At 58.9% G+C, this 17,058-nt stretch overlaps 1 protein-coding gene and 1 long non-coding RNA gene across 2 annotated transcripts; both read left to right on the top strand.

The window, feature by feature from the left end:
- Window positions 1–1,021: 1,021 nt before the first annotated feature.
- LOC128799586 (uncharacterized) lies at window positions 1,022–4,136 on the top strand. Its single transcript, XR_008434770.1, has 3 exons — window positions 1,022–1,644; window positions 1,794–1,988; window positions 3,769–4,136. It is a non-coding gene; the product is annotated as an uncharacterized LOC128799586 (long non-coding RNA).
- Window positions 4,137–12,015: 7,879 nt separating this feature from the next.
- Window positions 12,016–17,058, top strand: GPR37L1 (G protein-coupled receptor 37 like 1). The gene is made up of 2 exons (XM_053963852.1): window positions 12,016–12,781; window positions 15,764–17,058. Exons 1-2 carry the CDS (start codon window positions 12,134–12,136, stop codon window positions 16,574–16,576), a joined length of 1,461 nt encoding a protein of 486 aa, XP_053819827.1. The 5' UTR covers window positions 12,016–12,133; the 3' UTR covers window positions 16,577–17,058.

Genomic DNA, 17,058 nt, shown 5'->3' with positions numbered 1-17,058 from the left:
GGCAGCATTGCCACCTGCCTGGCAGCCCATCCTTTCCCCCGTCCTGGAGCCTGACACGGCACTCACTGAAACACCTGCCCGTGGTATCTTCTCTGCCAGCCTGCTGCACACTGGGAGTGGGGAGATGGCCCAGATGTTCCATTTCGTGGGTTTCCTACATCCACAGCCACGAGCTGGCCAGAGCACAGGCACGCAGGGCAGGAGCAGCCTGGCTGTGCCCCACTGGCTCTGCTCAGCACTGGCCCTCTGCTCTCCTGTCCCTTCTTTGGGGCTCACCCAGCACCCCGCAGACAAAGGGATGTCAGGTCCTGAGGTGCAGGAAATCCTGCAGAGTTTTGTCACGTGATGCTCACAGAGTATCACCACTTGGATCCTCCTCTCCTGCTGTTCCCTCTGACCTTGCGCCCTGCTGGCAGCCCCAGGACTGCTCCTGTACAGGGAGAACAGAGAAATGTTTCAATATTCTGAGTGTCCCAGACAGGAGAGAGAGACCTGCCAGGCTGGCAGGACATGGTCACCTGCATGGCCACCATTAGGACTTCAGACAGCCTGGTAGAACCAAGGGACCATCTGCCCCAAACACAAATCATCCCCAGGAGTGTGCTGGGTTTGCAGCCAGCCCTGGACCCTGCTCCATTACAGAACCAGAGAATCATGGAATCTCCTGTGCTGGAAGGGACCTACAAGGATCATGGACTCCAACCCTGGCCCTGCACAGACACCCCAACAATCCCAGCCTGGGCATCCCTGAGAGCGCTGTCCAAACACTCACAGAATTCGCAGAATTCACAGAATTCACAGAATTCACAGAATTCCCAGGCTGGAAGAGACCTTGAAGATCATTGAGTCCAACCCAGCCCCAACACCTCAGCTAACCCCTGGCACCCAGTGCCACATCCAGGCTTTGTTTAAACACACCCAGGGATGGTGACTTCACCACCTCCCCGGGCAGCCATTCCAGAACTTTATCACAAAGCTCCTGGAGCTCTGGCAGCCTCGGGGCTGTGCCCATTCCCTGGAAGCCTGGGCAGTGCCCAGCACCCTCTGGGGGAAGAACCTTTCCCTGATCTGCAGCCTGACCCTCCCCTGGCCCAGCTTCATCCCTTCAGGCCTTATCACAGAAGAGGATGTGCCTGGGGCTGGCTCTGTCCCCAGCTGGTGCATCTGGCTCTGAGGAGTGGGCAGGAAAGGTCCCAGTGTGATGGGCAGGATGTGTAGGCAGCAGACTGTGCCTATGGCTCTGCTGTCAGGGACAGGGACAGAGGAGTGAGGAGCCTTCCTTGGAGCTCAATAGCTTCTCCCAGGGAAGAAGAGCCCAAATCCCATCAGACATTGGACATTTGCCAGCTGAGTGATGTGTCTCACCAGCTCCTCAGCAATTGCCCAAAGCTGTGAATAGCAGGGAGACCTCCCCCACCTGCAGTCACGAGTGCTATCAGCACCGAGGTGCAATTGCTGCTGCATTGCCTCACATCACCCCTGGTGCTGCCACACCTGAGACATTCCAGCAGGGTATCGTCACCTGGTGACTCAGGGCCGCTGGCTTTGGCTCTAAGCTGGAGCCTGTGACCTCAACCTAGGGGACAATATCTTGCAAGCTGCTGGCCCCTGCCTCGCTGTGGCACTGAGGAACTCCAGGCCTCTGTGGGTCAGAGTCAGTGCTGGGCAATTCTCTGCCTGGGACTGAGTCACTGCAGAGAGGGGAAAACTGCTCTGGTGGCCTGGGGATCTCTCCATCCTCTCCCTCTGGCTCTTCTGCTGCCACAGCCATAGCTGACAGCTCTGTCCTGCAGGTGGCAGGGCTTGGAGCCTGGGATGGACGGTGCTGACAGCCTCAGGAATCCCACTTCACCTCTGTGCTTGTGACTGGCCATACTGCAGATGTTGGGGTAGAGCAGCTCTGACACTGGTGGAGCACATCTTGCCCACCCGTGGACAGGTCCTCGTGGCTGTCAAGTGGGCATCCCATGGTGCAGAGAGCCTGCAAGGTAAAAAGCTTAGCAGGGAGTTTTTCCCTTCTTGCATCATCCTTCAAGCATCCCAGGCAGTATCCTGGAAAACAGGGATTTTTAGTAAAGGCTTAGGATATTCACTTCCCATCCTGTGCCCTTCCCTGAGCCTGGATATCCTCAGAGCAGCTTTGGGACCTCAGGGGGCTCCTCCCCCCCCAAATCATGCAGCATCAGTGCAGTGCCAGCAGTGCAGTGCCCTGCAGCGGGCACAGGTACCAAACTCACGTGGCAGGGCATGGACAGATGCCTCCCATGGCCTCCTGCCTCCAAGGAGCCTGGCATAACCTTTCTCCCCACTCGTGCACAGCAATGGGGATGTGACCTGCTCCATGGGACACCCCTGGGGCCTTGGTATGGCCCTGACTGGATGTGGCTTCAGCAAGGCTTCTCCGACCCCAGGGCAAGGGCCCAGTGGAACGGGGTCTGTGTGGCAGGGCACGGGCACAGCCCAGCCCAGGGCACAGCCATGCCCTGTGCCAGGACATCTCCAGGGCAAGGACAGGTTTTGGGGGGCCAATATATGTGATGGTGACCTTAGTGGGGGCAGAATGGAAGCCCCCAGCCTGGCTGGGGCTCGGGGAAGGCAATGCAGTGGCAGGGGCGTGGGCACAGCTTCCCAGCCCTCATTTGCATGTGTGCAAAGCAGGGAATTTTCCACCAGCAAGCAGCCAAAATTTCTGCACGGTGACCTTTGTCCCAGCCAGGCTGGGAGCCCACGGCAGCTGACAAATGTCACTGTGGTGCCCTGCTGCCCCCGGAGCTGGGGCAGCCAGGGGACTGCCTTCTGCCCCCACAGCCTGGCACTGCCAGCTCAAAACCAGCAGAACCCCTGGATCTCCCCCAGGGAAGGCAGGGGGGAGAAGGGCTGAGCTGTGGCACAGGCTGTGTGGGTGGCAGATGATGGACAGACATCTCTGGGGTCACTCAGTGCACCGGGCCCTGTGTCAGGTGCTGCCTGTGGGTGCAGGATGGGCAGGATCCGGTCAGGATGGAGAGGGTGAACTGTCTGTTGGAGGGCTAGAAGTGGGACAACCAGAAGAGGCCACTCAGGAGACAAAGAATGTGGGTTGGCGGTCTCTGGATAGAACCCCTGCAGCTGGGACACCTGAGGTCACCACCCGAGGAGCTGGCAGCCACTGCAGGCAGGGCTGCCGGTGCTCACGGAGCCCTTGGATGTGCCTCGGCCCCTCCCAGAGCTCCCAGCCCACCTGGCTGGGTGCTGGGCACCCTCCCGAGGTGTGACACTGGTGCCCCTGGTGCCAGCCCTGAGGTCCCGCAGCCTCCGGGATGTCCCTTGCCCTGAGGAGCACCCAAAGCACGGACTGCCCTGCGCCACCTCCCCCTCGCAGTGTTCCAAGGAAGCACAAACGGCAGAATTCCCAAACGGCAGAATTCCCAAACGGCAGAATTCCCAAATGACAGAATTTCCAAACGGCAGCGTTCCTGGGAAGCACGAGCCACCTTGACTTTTGCCCAGAGCCATGGAACAGCCGGGGCAGAGCGTGGCTGGGCAGCAGGGCTGTGCCTGGCTCGGGCTCCATGGCTCTGTGAGCAGGTTGCTTTCCACAGGTGTGTTATGTGTAACAGGCAAAATTCACGCCTCTAAAGTGATACACGGATAGGAGTTTTTATATGATTAAATATAGACACAAAGCAAGCGAGCCAGGGCAAGGGGGGGGCTGTCTCATGTATGTCGAAACCATTGTAGACAAGGCTTCATTTACAAGTTAATACATGTGGCTCTCTTTTTCTTGAGATAATCTAGGAATGCGCAAGCGACGGTTGTCCTGCCAAGTACCCGAGATTGGGATCGCTGGAACCTCCGGAGGATGCGTCTCAATGCCGGGTTCCCGGGTTCCTGTAACTCCATCATCCATGTACATCATTTCCCGGACCTCGGATTGTTCAACCCGGTGCAGAGAAAAGAGACTTTATGGATATGTGGGACTTTGAATGGAAAGAAAAGGCTGATCGCCGAAATCCCGGCCTCCAGCAAAATAAACTGTATAAAAACTGCTCGCGCAGGACGGATGGTGTGAAGCATAGGAGACCCTCTGCCAGAGTGGTTGAACCTGTGTCTCACCCAGCACCAGTCCCGGGCTCAGCACTGTCCTTTTCTTTGTGGCTGGCTCAGATAGAATTTGATCTTTATAATAAAAAATATTTTTTCTTTTTTAATTCGGCTGGGTCAATTTTTACCTATAACAGGTGCTTCCGCAGGGGTGCAGCCACAGGTCACCCCTGACCACACCGGCTGGACGGCAGCCCCAGCACAGACTCTGCCCCCAGAGCTCCCCAGAGCCCCCCATGCTTCTCTGGAGCCTCCGTGTGCCCTGTGGCCAGAAGGGCTGGAGCCCCATGGCTGCAGGAGCTGCTGGGGTTCACTGAGAGCGGCCAGGGGTGCTGAAGCACCCTGAGAGTGGTGCTAGAAAGGGGGAATGAGCACATCACCTTCAGCAGGATGGCTCCCGGGCTTCAGGGAGCTGCTGCAGCACCCCCAAACCCAAACTGTCACCCAAACCCAAGCTCTGCACAGCTCTGGAGCCCCTGGGCACAGCGGGTGATGGCCAGAGTTGGGGACACAGCAGCAAGGGAACAGGAGGGTTACCCACAGCAGGGAAAAATGAAGGATTTCTTGCTAGAGACAGAGGGACTGAATTGACACAAATGGAGAAACCAAATACTCATCCCAAAAGAAAGGTAGTGGACTTGAGAATGGTTTATTTTCTACACTTAGGAGTGTTTTTGCTCCAAGTCACATTTTTGCATTTGTGACTTCTCCCTGACATTTACAGGGAATTTAAAAGTAAACCACCGAGGGGGGTCCCCCAAAGGGGAGAGAGCTCACAGCCTCTCCCAACAGCCTTCTGCTGCTTGCAGAGCATTGCTTGTTCAATTCCATGTGCAAATACTGCCTCTGCCTTAGCTAAGCTGGCTGTGCTGTGGGCTCTCAGTTCCTCTGGGAAAACAGCGTGAGTGCCCCATGCAGACAGCAGTGCAGCCCCTGCTCACAGGGCTGAGAACACTTCCCTGCACACCCGTGGCACCCACCAGGAGTGCCTGGCTGTCCCTGGGCTGTTCCCTGCCAGCAGCCCCGGGAACTCACTCCTGCCGTGGCTCAAGGGAAATCCCACTGTCATTTGGGTTTTGCTGCTGTAAATTGGGTTTGAGTGTTCCTGCCGTGCTTTACACCAGTGACTCCTGGGAAACCCGCTCATGGAGCAGGGCTGGGGTCCCACAGAGGCCCTGGAGGCTGCGAGTTCACCCCAGCAGTGAGCCCAGTGCAGTGTGCCATGCTCACACAGGAGCAGCTTTGCATCATCTCCAGGGAGCAGGGGAGGAGAAGCTGCAGGCCCAGAGCCTGTCCTGGCTCCTGGTTGGCACCGTGGTGTGCAGGGCAACCACTGAGGGTGCCTCACTCCCCAAAGCCCCAACACCCATGGCACACCACCCCGCCACGGCAGGGAGCAGTGGCACGGCCTGGGGCTGGAGGGGATGAGTTGCTCTGACTCCCTCCTTGCCTCTGCAGGAATCCCCCGTGTTCCCTCTCCCGTTCCAGGAGCCTGGCAGGGTGTGGGATCAGTGCCACGGGGGCACTGATGGGAGCCCCCAGTGCGGGTGGGGCGGGCTCAGCTTTGTGCCCCGCTGGCACAGACATTGGGCTGGCCTCAGTGTCCCTTCTGAGAAGGACAACTGACAGAAAATGGCAGGGGTGCAGTCCCCGAGGGACCCTCAGTGGTGCCCGCAGCCCTCCAGCAGCAGCCTGAGCCCCGGCTTAGCTGCACCCGCCGTCTGTGTTTACTGTGTCCCCTCCCTGCCCTCTCCCTCCTTTCCTGGGCAAACAGGCGTGTACCAGCCCGGTTATTGCCCTGCTCCCGCAGCCCGACTGTTTGCTGGAAACAAAAGGGAGCGTTTTCCTCCTCCCACGGGGTATTTGTGCCTCACGTGCCCTGACTCTCTCCAGCACGAGAGGTGCCAGGGGATGAGCAGCTCTCGCAGGAGCTGGGGGGGTCTAGGGCAGTGTCCCCTCTGCCACCTCTGCAAGGCCACCAGGACAGCGCTGCTGCTGTTGTGTACTGTCCCAGAGAGCTCGGGGCAGCCCTGGCAGATCACCAGAGCTCTCCAGAAGGCCGGCTGCAGCCTCATGGGGTCCTGACATTGATTCCGAGTTAAGAAAAAAGATGTTTTCATTGACAGAGCAGGGGTGAAAGAGTCTGAGCCCTGCTGGGCTCTGGGAGAGCTGAGCCTTGCTGGGTCTGCTCTCACTGCCAGGGGCTGATAAGGGACTCTGCCAAGGGCAGAGGGCTGGGCAGCTCTGGCATCCCCAGAGCTCGGTGTGAGGATGCTCTGTGACATGATGGCCACGTGAAGAGGAGCCTGAGGTCACGGACAAGAGCCTCAGGGACAGGGTGACAGGGTGCTGCACGCCTGGGGGACAGGGCAGCTTCTCCCTGCTGCCCTCCCAGCCTAAGGCAAGCAGCTCAGCATCACTGGCAAAGTCACCTCCTGGCAGAGATGCTCCTCATCCTGCACACAGCCAGCCACGTCTGCCCTCAGGGGACCTATCCCTTGCCCATCCATTGCCCATCCCCTCTGCCCATCCCCTGCCCATCCCCTGCCATCCCCTGCCATCCCCTGCCCATCCCCTCTGCCCATCCCCTGCCCATCCATTGCCCATCCCCTGCCATCCCCTGCCATCCCCTCTGCCCATCCCCTGCCCATCTCAGCACCAGCATCTCCCTTGCAGGCACTGCTGCCTTACTGCTGCCCAGCCTTTCAAGCTTTCTCCATCTCAGCCATTCTTCCGGGCTGGGATTGGAACAAAAGTCATGGAGGAACTCTCCTTTCCCCCAGAAATTCCCAGGTGAGTGAGCAGTGGCAGAGAGACCACGCACAGCTCACCCCTCTGGGCTCCTCCAGGCAGATGCTGAAGCAGGAGAACACAGGGGCATCCTGCAGGGCAAGGAGGGACTCTGAGAAACTCATCAGAGAGCTGTGGATCCCAGCTGTGCTCACCCGCTCACCCTGGTGTTTTGATGCTGTACCCTCATCATCCTCCCCACCCGTGGGATCAGACTGTGTCCCTGTTCCACCACCCCCAGCACCTGGGGAGCCGTGGGGGAACTTGGACATGGGGGCACGGGGTGAAACAGATTCCCTGGGGGTTTCACACCTGCCCTTGGCTGCAGCAGAGCTCTCCTGTCCCAGAGGAACAGCTCTGAAGAGGCTCAGAGGGGGGCAGTTTGTTGGTGTGGTGCAGTGCAGGACCCCAGAAGTGTCCCTCTTCTATCAGAGCATTTGGAATGTGATGCTGGGTTTGGAATGTGCTGCTGGGGGTGTCCCTGTGGGCCACAACGTGGGGGGGTGTCGGTAGTGTATGGTTTTTATGCACGCTTGTCCAAAACACAGAGGGCTGAATGAAATATCTGGAAGGGGGGATGTAGGAAAAAAACCTCTCCTGGGTCACGGTGGAATATTTGGACTGTGGTGAGGCACCTCCCAGGAGACATCTGCAAAACACACACTGATCTCCCAGGGAGCAGTGGCACCCCCGTGTGAATTGAGGCTGGAGAGGATAAATGTGCTGTTCCCAAGCAGGGGCCAGGGCTGCTGTCTGGGCCCAGTCCCGTGACAGCCAGGGACCCTTGCTGGCCACGAGCTTCTGGAAGGAGGGAGGGAAGGAAGAGGAGAATCTCAAAGAGGCAGCTTGGACAGTGATCCCGTGGGTTACAGAGCCAGCCTGAGGTCACTCCTGTGCCACTGAAGTGTCACCTTGCCCCAGTGACCTCCCCTGTTGTCTCCAGGCAGCTCTGTGACAACGCCTGGCCCTTGTGCAACGCCAGGAATGAAACTAAAAATAGCTGCAGCTCCTGACAGAGCACCTGGCTGCCAGCACCTGCCGGGAGCTGCGCTCCAAGGGCTCCCTCCTCCGAGCTGATGTGGGCACTGAGGGAGGGAACTCCTCAGCCTGCTCCTCGCCTGCCCCAAGCCTTGCCTGGCCTCTGCTCATCCCTTGCTCAGCCATCTGGGGCGTGTTGGAAGGGTGCTGGAGGGTGCTGTGGGATGCTGGGGCATGTTAGGGTGTTGCTGGACGTTTTGGGGAGAAGCTGGGCAATGTTGGAGGGTGTTCAGGGGGTGTTGGGGGCTGCCAAGCTGCCCATCGTGGCCCCTGGCACAGCGTGGGTTCTGCCCAAGCCTCGCCAAGGTGCAGTGCCATCACTCCCTGAGCCTGACGTGGGGACTGATGCCCCCATCTCTCCTGCCTGAGCTTTGCAGAGGGAGGGGGGTCAGCACTGGGGCTTTGCTGAGCAGCAAGTTCAAGTTCTTCATCCTTCAGTTAACCCACTTGGTGCTTGGCTGGCCGAGCTGCCCACGCCCTGACTCTGCTGGCACCCCCACACCCGGGCACAGCGCTGTGCCCCGTTCAAACTGGACAGAGTTCAGGGGTTTGGGGCATTTTTTCTGCTCTAGGGAAGATACTGGGCTCATTTCAGGTTTAGGGCAGTGGACCAAGGGCAGAGCAGTCATGAGCCCTGAGGTTGTCACGTGAACTTTTACAGATTCCCTGGAGTCCTTGCAGCCAGAGCACCCAAAGCACACAGGAGTCCTGGCAGGTCCTGTCAGGGAGCTCAGGCTGAGCTGTTCTTCCCCTGTTGCACCCAGGCTCTTCCAGCATCAGGCCAGTGATCCCTCCAAGGCTGCAGTGCCTCCCTCACTCAGGCATTGCCACTCTGCCCCTGTAGAACCCAGCAGGAGCCAAAATCCTCCTTTTGTCATGAAAATTTCCAAATAGTGCTCAAAACTCGCATTGTTGAGAGTCAGAGAGCAGCACGTGGCTGCAGAAGCAGTGAGTGATGCCTTGTGAAGGCTGACCCAGAGCAGAGGCTGGACAGAGCTAAAGAATAAAGCAGGGATTTATTAGGAGGCCTCAATGGATCCACCTTGGGCAGCACAAGAGCCCAGCCAGGGCTACACCCCAGGTGAACCCAAAATGGTCACAAAATGCACAACTGGCCAGGGGGTCTCTCACTTTTTAAAGTCCTGCTCCATTTGCACACTGGAGTTCATTTTCCAATTCCAGCTTTAGCCCATGCACTCCCATCCTGTTTGTTTGTCTCTCTCCAGCCCACGTTGTTTGTGCTCTTGGGCCTGAGATTTGGATCATTTGTCCTTGGTCCCCAGCTGGAGAAGGAATTGTTTTGTCTCCCTACTCTGTGAACAGATCTCACCATCCCCTCATGTGAAGCCCAGACCCACACACTAAAGCAGCACAGAATCTGAAACATAGAAAATCCAGAACCTGAGGCATCGTGAGAAGGGAGAGACCTCGGGCACAGCTGAGCCCAGCCGGGCTCTGTGGCCCTGGCTGACCCTCGCTGTCACACGCCCTGAGGAACAGCTCCAGTGCAGGAGTGATGAGGGGCTTGTGCTTCAGTGATTTGGGAGCACTCACTCCTTCTGCCCCCTCCAACCCCAGAGTTTGTGTCAGCCCAGCTGTGGTGGCCCAGCACCGAGTGCCAGCTGAGCACAATGTGACTTTGAGTAGAGCAAGGGGCCATCCCACCACCAAAACCCCTGTCAGCAATGTCCCACAACCCACCATAACCCACAGGTATTTTGTAATTGGATACAAAAGTCCACATTGCGGGCACAGGTGGTTGGTTATTGGGTTAAAATAAAACTAATTTAGGTGTAATTTCTTAGTTGGACAGTTTATCCTTAAAAGGTGGGCAGTTTATCCAGCAACGCCCTGTGCTCCCCCCTGGAGCCCCTGTCAGAGCTGTTCTGCCCGGCTGGGGCACACACTCCCCTCAGGGAGCACCTCTGGGTCCCAGGGCTCATTCCCTGCTCTGCCTTCGGTGCCATTGTCTGTCCCAGCTCCCAGGACACGGCAGGAGCTCGTATCCCCTGTGCTCGGGGTCCCTTCTGGCTCAAGCAGCGGTGGGCAGTGCTGGACAGACGTGGCAAGGGGGTTGAGTTTTTATCTTCTTTTTGCCAGGGTCAGGATTAAATGTGTGAGATGGTGTTTCTTGTTGGGACTCAGATGTTTATCAGTTCTCATCTATGTCACAGTCTCACAGACCCTGAGTTCTACAGCACTTCAACAAACTAAAAATGGAGCCTTGTCTCTCTCTCTCTACAAGGCCTTTAAGGATAAACTGTCCAATTAAGAAATGACACCTAAATTATTTTTATTTTAACCCAATAACCAACCACTGGTGCCCCGCAATGTGGACTTTTTATCCAATTACACAAAACCACCCAAACCCATGGAGAAGAAGGTGAAGAAGAAGGACCAGCCTCTGCCCTAAAACGTTCATCTTGCTTTATAGATATTACTATATTCTAAAGCCTTAAACTCTGAGTTTTCCACCCTGTGATATTACACACTTCTATTCAAACTCCACCCCCACAATTCCAGGTCTATAATTCCATTTTGGAAGCTTCTCCATGGCCTCAGGTCAATGCAGTGTTCTCTTGGGGGTCAGTGCCTGCCAGCACAGAAAGTCTGGAATTGTCACTAACCAGGGTTCCACCAGCAGGGGGGTTCCAGGAAGGGAGAAGTTGGGGTTTGCTGGCTGCCAGGGTTGAGGTGTCCTGGCCTTTGCCACTGCCCTGGGCAGGACAGGGACACACTCCTGCAGCTCCAAGCCTGGCAGATATCCACCACCACAGGCTGCCTGCATGACACAGGGCATGTCCCCAGAGGGCAGCTCCCCAAAGGGCAGGACCCCAAAGGGCAGGACCCCAAAGGGCAGGACCCCATGGCCCTCCCGTCCCAGAGGCTGAGAATGAGGTGACAGAGCAGGGAGGGATAACAGGTAGGGGAGCAGAGCACTGGGACAGAGGAGACGAGGTGGATTTGAGGAAACAGGGACAGACAGTGGGTGCAGGAGAGAGGCTGGGACTGGGGAGGAGTCCCAGATACAGAGATCAGGCACCCAGTTCTGGTTGGGGTTAGGGCTAGAGTTAGGCTTAGGGTTAGGCTTAGGCTTAGGCTTAGGCTTAGGCTTAGGGTTAGGCTTAGGCTTAGGGTTTATGGTTAGGGTTAGGGTTTATGGTTAGGATTAGGGTTTATGGTTAGGATTAGGGTTAGGGGTAGGATTAGGGTTAGGATTAGGGTTTGGGTTAGGGTTAGTGTTAGGGTTAGGGTTAAGGTTAGGGTTAGGCTTAGGGTTGTGTTCAAACTGCTGAGGGGAAGCCTGTAGGATAAATAGCAATAAACCTTTGGTGGCCTGGGCCAGCAGGTCTGACCCCACATTTCTGAAGAAGCATCTCCTGGAATCCCAGTCCTTCCTCCTGCCAAGGGCGGCCCAGTTAGCCCCCTTCCCCTGGGTTTTTTTTTTCCATTTCAGGGTGTCCTGAGGCCAGTCTGAGTGTGCTGGGAATGTGCCACATCATGCCCAGTGCCAGACCTGCCACAGCAGGCCCAGTGCTGGCCCTCAGGTCCTCTGAGTGTCCCCTGCTCCAGGGAGAGAGTGGAATATCTGCCATGGGAAAAGCTGAGCTTGGCAGGCCAGGGCCTGTGCCAGGCTTTGGGCACCCCTCACCTGGCTTGTTCTCAGGGGATCTTGGGGGATGCTTGGGGCTGTTGTGGAGTGTTTGAGAATCCTGGAGAATATTTGGGATGATGAGGGAAGCTGGGGGTGTTGGGGGATACTGGGTATTCTGGGATGGGTTATTCTAGGGGGGGATGTAGAAGGGATGTTTGGGGACATTGGAGAATTTTTTTTGGGGATGCTTGGGGATGCTGGGGGGATATTGGGGAATGTTTGGGGAAACTGGGGAATTTGTGGGGATGCTGGGGAGAGGTTTGACGATGTTTTGGGGATGTTGTGGGATGCCGGGGGGATGTTGAGGGGCTGTTTGGGGGTGTTGAGGTGAACGCTGGGGGTGTTGGGGGCCGTGGACCTGCCCAGTCTGGCCGCTGTCCCATCCTCCGGGCGGTGGGTGACCAGCAGAGGGCTCGGCTCCCCTCCCGCCACCGCTTTATCCTGCCCAGCGCTGCCCTGGCGCCCAGAGGCGCGGCCGGAGCCGGAGCGAGCGGCCGTGCCCGGAGCCGCGGGGGCTGCGCCGCTCCGACAACCGCACCGCAGCGTGCGGGACCGCCGCGGGGCACGATGCCATCGCCACCGCCGCCGCTGCTGCTGCTGCTGCTGCTGCTGCTGCTGGCCCCGGGGACGCGGGGCAGGGCTGGCACGGGCAGGACTCGGCACGGCCCGGCTGCGGACAGCCCCGAGGTGCCGGCGGGGAGGCAGAGGCTGCGCCGGGGCGCGGAGGAGGACTCCAAGTCGGTGCAGCAGTACGTGCCCGGGGTGCGGGTGGAGTTCCCGCGGCCCCTCAGCTCTGCCAGCCTGCACCCCACCAGGGCCCTGCTGCCATCCAGCACCGACCCCTCGGAACAGCAGCCGGGGGTCCCCACGGAGCGGGACAGGGCAGAGCCCCGAGCCAACCTCACCACCGTGTCCGACAAGCGGCTGCAGATCCACAACCCCCTGTACCCGGTGACAGAGAGCTCCTACAGCGCCTACGCCGTGATGTTCCTGTCCCTCGTCGTCTTCACCGTGGGGATCATCGGGAACCTCTCCGTGATGTGCATCGTGTGGCACAACTACTACATGAAGAGTGCCTGGAACTCCATCCTGGCCAGCCTGGCTTTTTGGGACTTCCTCATCCTCTTCTTCTGCCTGCCTGTGGTCATCTTCAACGAGATCACCAAGAAGAGGCTGCTGGGGGACATGTCCTGTCGCATCGTGCCCTTCATGGAGGTAAGGGGCTGCACGGGTCCCGCAGGGATCCAGGACCCAGCTCCCCTCTGCCCTCTTGCTCCGGGGCAGTCCGTGGCGCCGGTGGCCTGGCACAAGGACTGTGTGCCAGAGACCCCCAGTGGGGCACAGCAAGGAGTTGAGGGCCAGTCCCCATAGTGACCTTCCCTCTGTCCCAGGCATTGCTCAGGCTCTGCAGCCAGCACCCATGCTGCCAGGGCTGGGAAAAGCCCATTAGACCCTCATCCAGGCAGCAGAGGGACTTCTGTCAGCAGAATCCCTCCTTTTGTCTGTTCCTGTCCCACCCCAAAGCCTGGGGGCTCAGCCCTGCAGTGTGCTGGCCCAGAAAGTGGCCACTGTGGGCTGCTGAGGATGGTCCAGGGGCAGGGGGCTGCAGGTGGACAGTGCTGGTCAGCACTGGAATGGGACAGCCCAGGAATTAGGTCTGGAAGCCTGAGATCTCTGTTTGTCCTCAAACCTCAGGTGTGACAGGTTGGCCACACTCAGGGAGAGCCAGGCAGGGGATGGCAGAATGAGCAAAACTGCCCCAGAGGGCAGGATTTGGGCTGATGCTGCTCCTGTGCTGGAAACCAACCCTCCATGTGCTCATCTCCCATCCTCAAGGGAACCTTGGGGTCCAGCTGTGCCCCTCCGTGCCCTGGTGGGACAGACGGACCAAGCCTGCCTGTTCTCTGTGGTCAATGCCCCGTTTATCAAAGGGTGCAAACACCTGGAAGAGCTCAGGGACAGTGACTGAAGAACCTCTCAGGCTTGGTCAGACAGCCAGGGTTCAGAACCTGGCCCTCACACTGAGCACCCACCCCAGTGCTCCAGGTGTTCCCAGCTGCTCCGTGCCCTGCTGGCCCCAGAACAGTCACCTGTGGCAGTCACCTGTGGCAGTCACCTGTGGCAGTCACCTGTCTGTGCCCCAGGGTCTGCACTTGTGCAAGGGTCCCTGGCTGGGCACAGCCCTGCAAGCTCCAGCAATGCCCCTAGGTCCTCTGGATGCAGGGTGAGGGACCAGGGTGTCCCATGGAGCACAGCCCCAAACCTGCACAGCACAGCCCAGCACAGGGATGGGGTGTTTGCTGGGGGAGCCCTGCAGCCCCCCTGCTCCCCTGCCCAGCAGGCATTGCTCCTTTCCAGAGGTGTCCCACCCCATCCTCTCACTAACTGGAGTGTTTGCCCCATCCCTGTCCTCCACCTCAGGCTTCCAACACTGCATCTGGGTGGACTCGGAGAGGAGCAGGAATTTGCCCAGGCTGGCTCAGTGTCCCAGGGAAGGGTGATCTTCCCAAAATAGATGCTGTCTTGAGGAGGATCTGAGGGATATCTGCTGCTCATGGGCTCCCTGTCCCCATGAGAGAACCCTGGGGGTGGCACCACCAGGCTCAGGGAGTCAGCAGCACCAGGGTGCCCTGGGACAGCTTGGTCCCAGAGGAGTCAGGAAGGGACAGGAATGGTGGGATGTTGGTGCTGCAGAAGGACGAGCGTGTCACAGGCTGGGAAGCACGGTCCTGGTGTCCCTCCTGCTCTGCCCCCCAGCACCAGCCCTGCACAGCCCTCCTGCCCCTCAAAGCATGGGCAGAAAGCGGCTCCAGGGCTTCAGCTGGGACACAGCCAGGCCAGAGCCAAATCCCCGGCAAAGAGTCAGCTGTGAGAGGGGAACCTCTCCGCAGGCCAGGGGTTCGTGTCTGGTGGGGCTGTGGCTCAGGCCACGCTGTGGGAAGCAGATGTATCCTCCGTGCTGTGGCACAGAGCCAGGCTTTGGGAGCAAAGCTGGTTACGGGGGCTCCTGGGGACAGGCCGTGTGCAGGGATGTGCTGCACTGGCTGATGCCACCAGTGCCATCCCTGCCAGGGCACTGGAGATGGGTGCTCCACTGGACCAAGGGCATCAGGAGAGATGGAAGAGCCCTTGGAAGGGTGTAGGGGAAGGAGGCAGCAGCACAGCAGCACCAAGAGCTGCAGGTGCCAGCCAGGGAGCAGGTGCAGTGTGCTGGGTGCTGGCTGTGGGGCAGAGCAGGCTGCTGGGTGCCCAGGCTGGCTCTGGGCTTTGGGCAGAGGAGCTGGGACATGCTGGGAGGTGGTGCTGGGTGCAGGATGCTGGTGCTGGGCTGGTGTCCTGATTCTGTGTCTGGGGAGATGCTGCTGAGTGCTGGCACCATTCTGGCCATCAGCTGCTGCAGTGACCAGCCCAGGGCCAAGGAAAAGGCTGGGGGGGCCGGGGGGGCAGTGTTCCAGGCTGTTCCCCATGCACCACGTGGAGCCCTGGGAGGTTTCCTGAGTGCTGGGAAGGTCTTTCAGCACAGGGTTTGATGTTTGATGGCTTCGTGAGGCCAGGAATGGCCACAGCACTGGGACACCAGCATGTGACTCTGCCATCATCTTGGCCAAGGGCTGTGGGACTTGGCTCCCAGCTCTGGGGCTAGGACTGGGAATGCTGGTTGGTCCTGGCCAGTCCTCCCAGAGCCACAGCGAATCCTCTCCCTCCTTTGGCCTCCTCCTTTGGCAAAGGGGATGTTTTTCTTGCTGTTCTCAATGCAGCGGAAATTGCCCCAAGCTGATTTGGGACAAGAGTGCCTTCAACTCACTTGGCCTGTCCAGGCAGGCCTTGGGAACCCTGGGAAGGTGCTGGTGGGTGTGATGGTCCCTGCTTGTCCTCTGCAAGAGCCACCCAGAATAGAGGAAGAGCCTGAAGGACAATCCTGCTGTTCCCACCTTGGCTGGATGGACACACAGACATCCAGCTAAACTTCTCCCTTCTGCAGAAAAGGGAGCTGGGCAGGGACTAGAGGGTCAGGGGACATTTTTGTCCTTTCAGGAGTCACAGAAAAGTGACTCTAAACCCTGGGATGCAGCCACAGGCTGTGACCTCCTTACAGCCTTTGGAGGAGGGGTGGAGTTTGCCACAAGCCTGGTAGAACCAAGCCCCCTGTGATGTCCCTGCAGCAGGGCCCACCTGTTCTGCCTCCTCCCTCACCAGGTATCGTCACTGGGAGTCACCACCTTCAGCCTCTGTGCTCTAGGCATCGACAGGTTCCACGCAGCCACCAGCCCCCAGGCCAGCACCCGGCCCATCGAGCAGTGCCAGTCCATCATTGCCAAGCTGGCCGTCATCTGGGTGGGCTCCATGACACTGTCGGTGCCCGAGATCCTGCTCTGGCAGCTGGCGCGGGACACGTCGCACGTGTCCGGCGTGGCGACCGAGTACTGCACCATGAAGCCCTCGTCCAACCTGCCCGAGTCCATCTACTCCCTGGTGCTCACCTACCAGAACGCCCGCATGTGGTGGTACTTCGGCTGCTACTTCTGCCTGCCCGTGCTGTTCACCGTCAGCTGCCAGCTGGTGACGCGGCGCATCCACGGCACCGACAAGAAGAGCGAGTGCCGGGGCGCCAAGCACGGCCAGAGCGAGGGTCACCTCAACTGCACCATCATCGCGCTGACCATCATCTACGGGCTCTGCACCACCCCCGAGAACGTCTGCAACATCGTGGTGGCCTACATGTCCCCCGACATGTCTAAGCAGACCTTGGATCTGCTCAACCTCATCAACCAGTTCTTCCTGTTCTTTAAGTGCTCGGTGACGCCCGTGCTGCTCTTGTGTCTCTGTCGTCCCCTGGGCCAGGCCTTCATGGACTGCTGCTGCTGCTGCTGCGAGGGCTGCGGCCCCGACACCACTTCCAGCGAGAGCAGCGCTGACAGCAAGCTCAAAACCGAGATGTCCTCCTCCATCTTCTTCGACAAGCCCCGGGAGACTCCCCCGCCCCTCCTGGCCCTTGGCACCCCGTGCTAAGTGCCACTGGGGAGCCGTAGCGATCATTTCACCACCTCCTCCCAAGACCGAACATTGTTCTGCCATTAGTACTCGTGTCTGGACGTGGAACAAGCAGAAAGAGACAGCTCAGGGGGCTGCGCCGTGGGCTTCAAACCCAGCATTGGGCAGGTGGGGCTTGAAATGCCAGTCCCCGTGGCTACACTGGTGACCCTCTTGCCTCCGCCCAAAGGTCAGCGAGGACAGCGGCACCCTCCTGTCCCGGCTGCCCGGCCGGGCTCCCTGGGGCTGCTGCTCTGGAGATGGCGTTGTGCCGGAAAGGTCTTACCTGAAACTACAGAGGCTGACCATGATGGCTCACAGAGGACACAGCAAACACAAACTGCCCTCTTCCTGTCCCCTCCCCTCCTGCCAGCCCCTCCACAAGAGGAAAAGCTCCAACTGGCCGTATCCCACGGATTCAAGCCGTGCCCTGTATGAGCTCAATAAACCAGTAACCTAGA

This window comes from Vidua chalybeata, chromosome 24 (assembly GCF_026979565.1).
Source record: "Vidua chalybeata isolate OUT-0048 chromosome 24, bVidCha1 merged haplotype, whole genome shotgun sequence".
Lineage (NCBI taxonomy): Eukaryota > Metazoa > Chordata > Aves > Passeriformes > Viduidae > Vidua > Vidua chalybeata.
The sequence above is the reverse complement of the archived record's forward strand: the minus strand, read 5'-3'. Positions and strand labels throughout refer to the sequence as shown.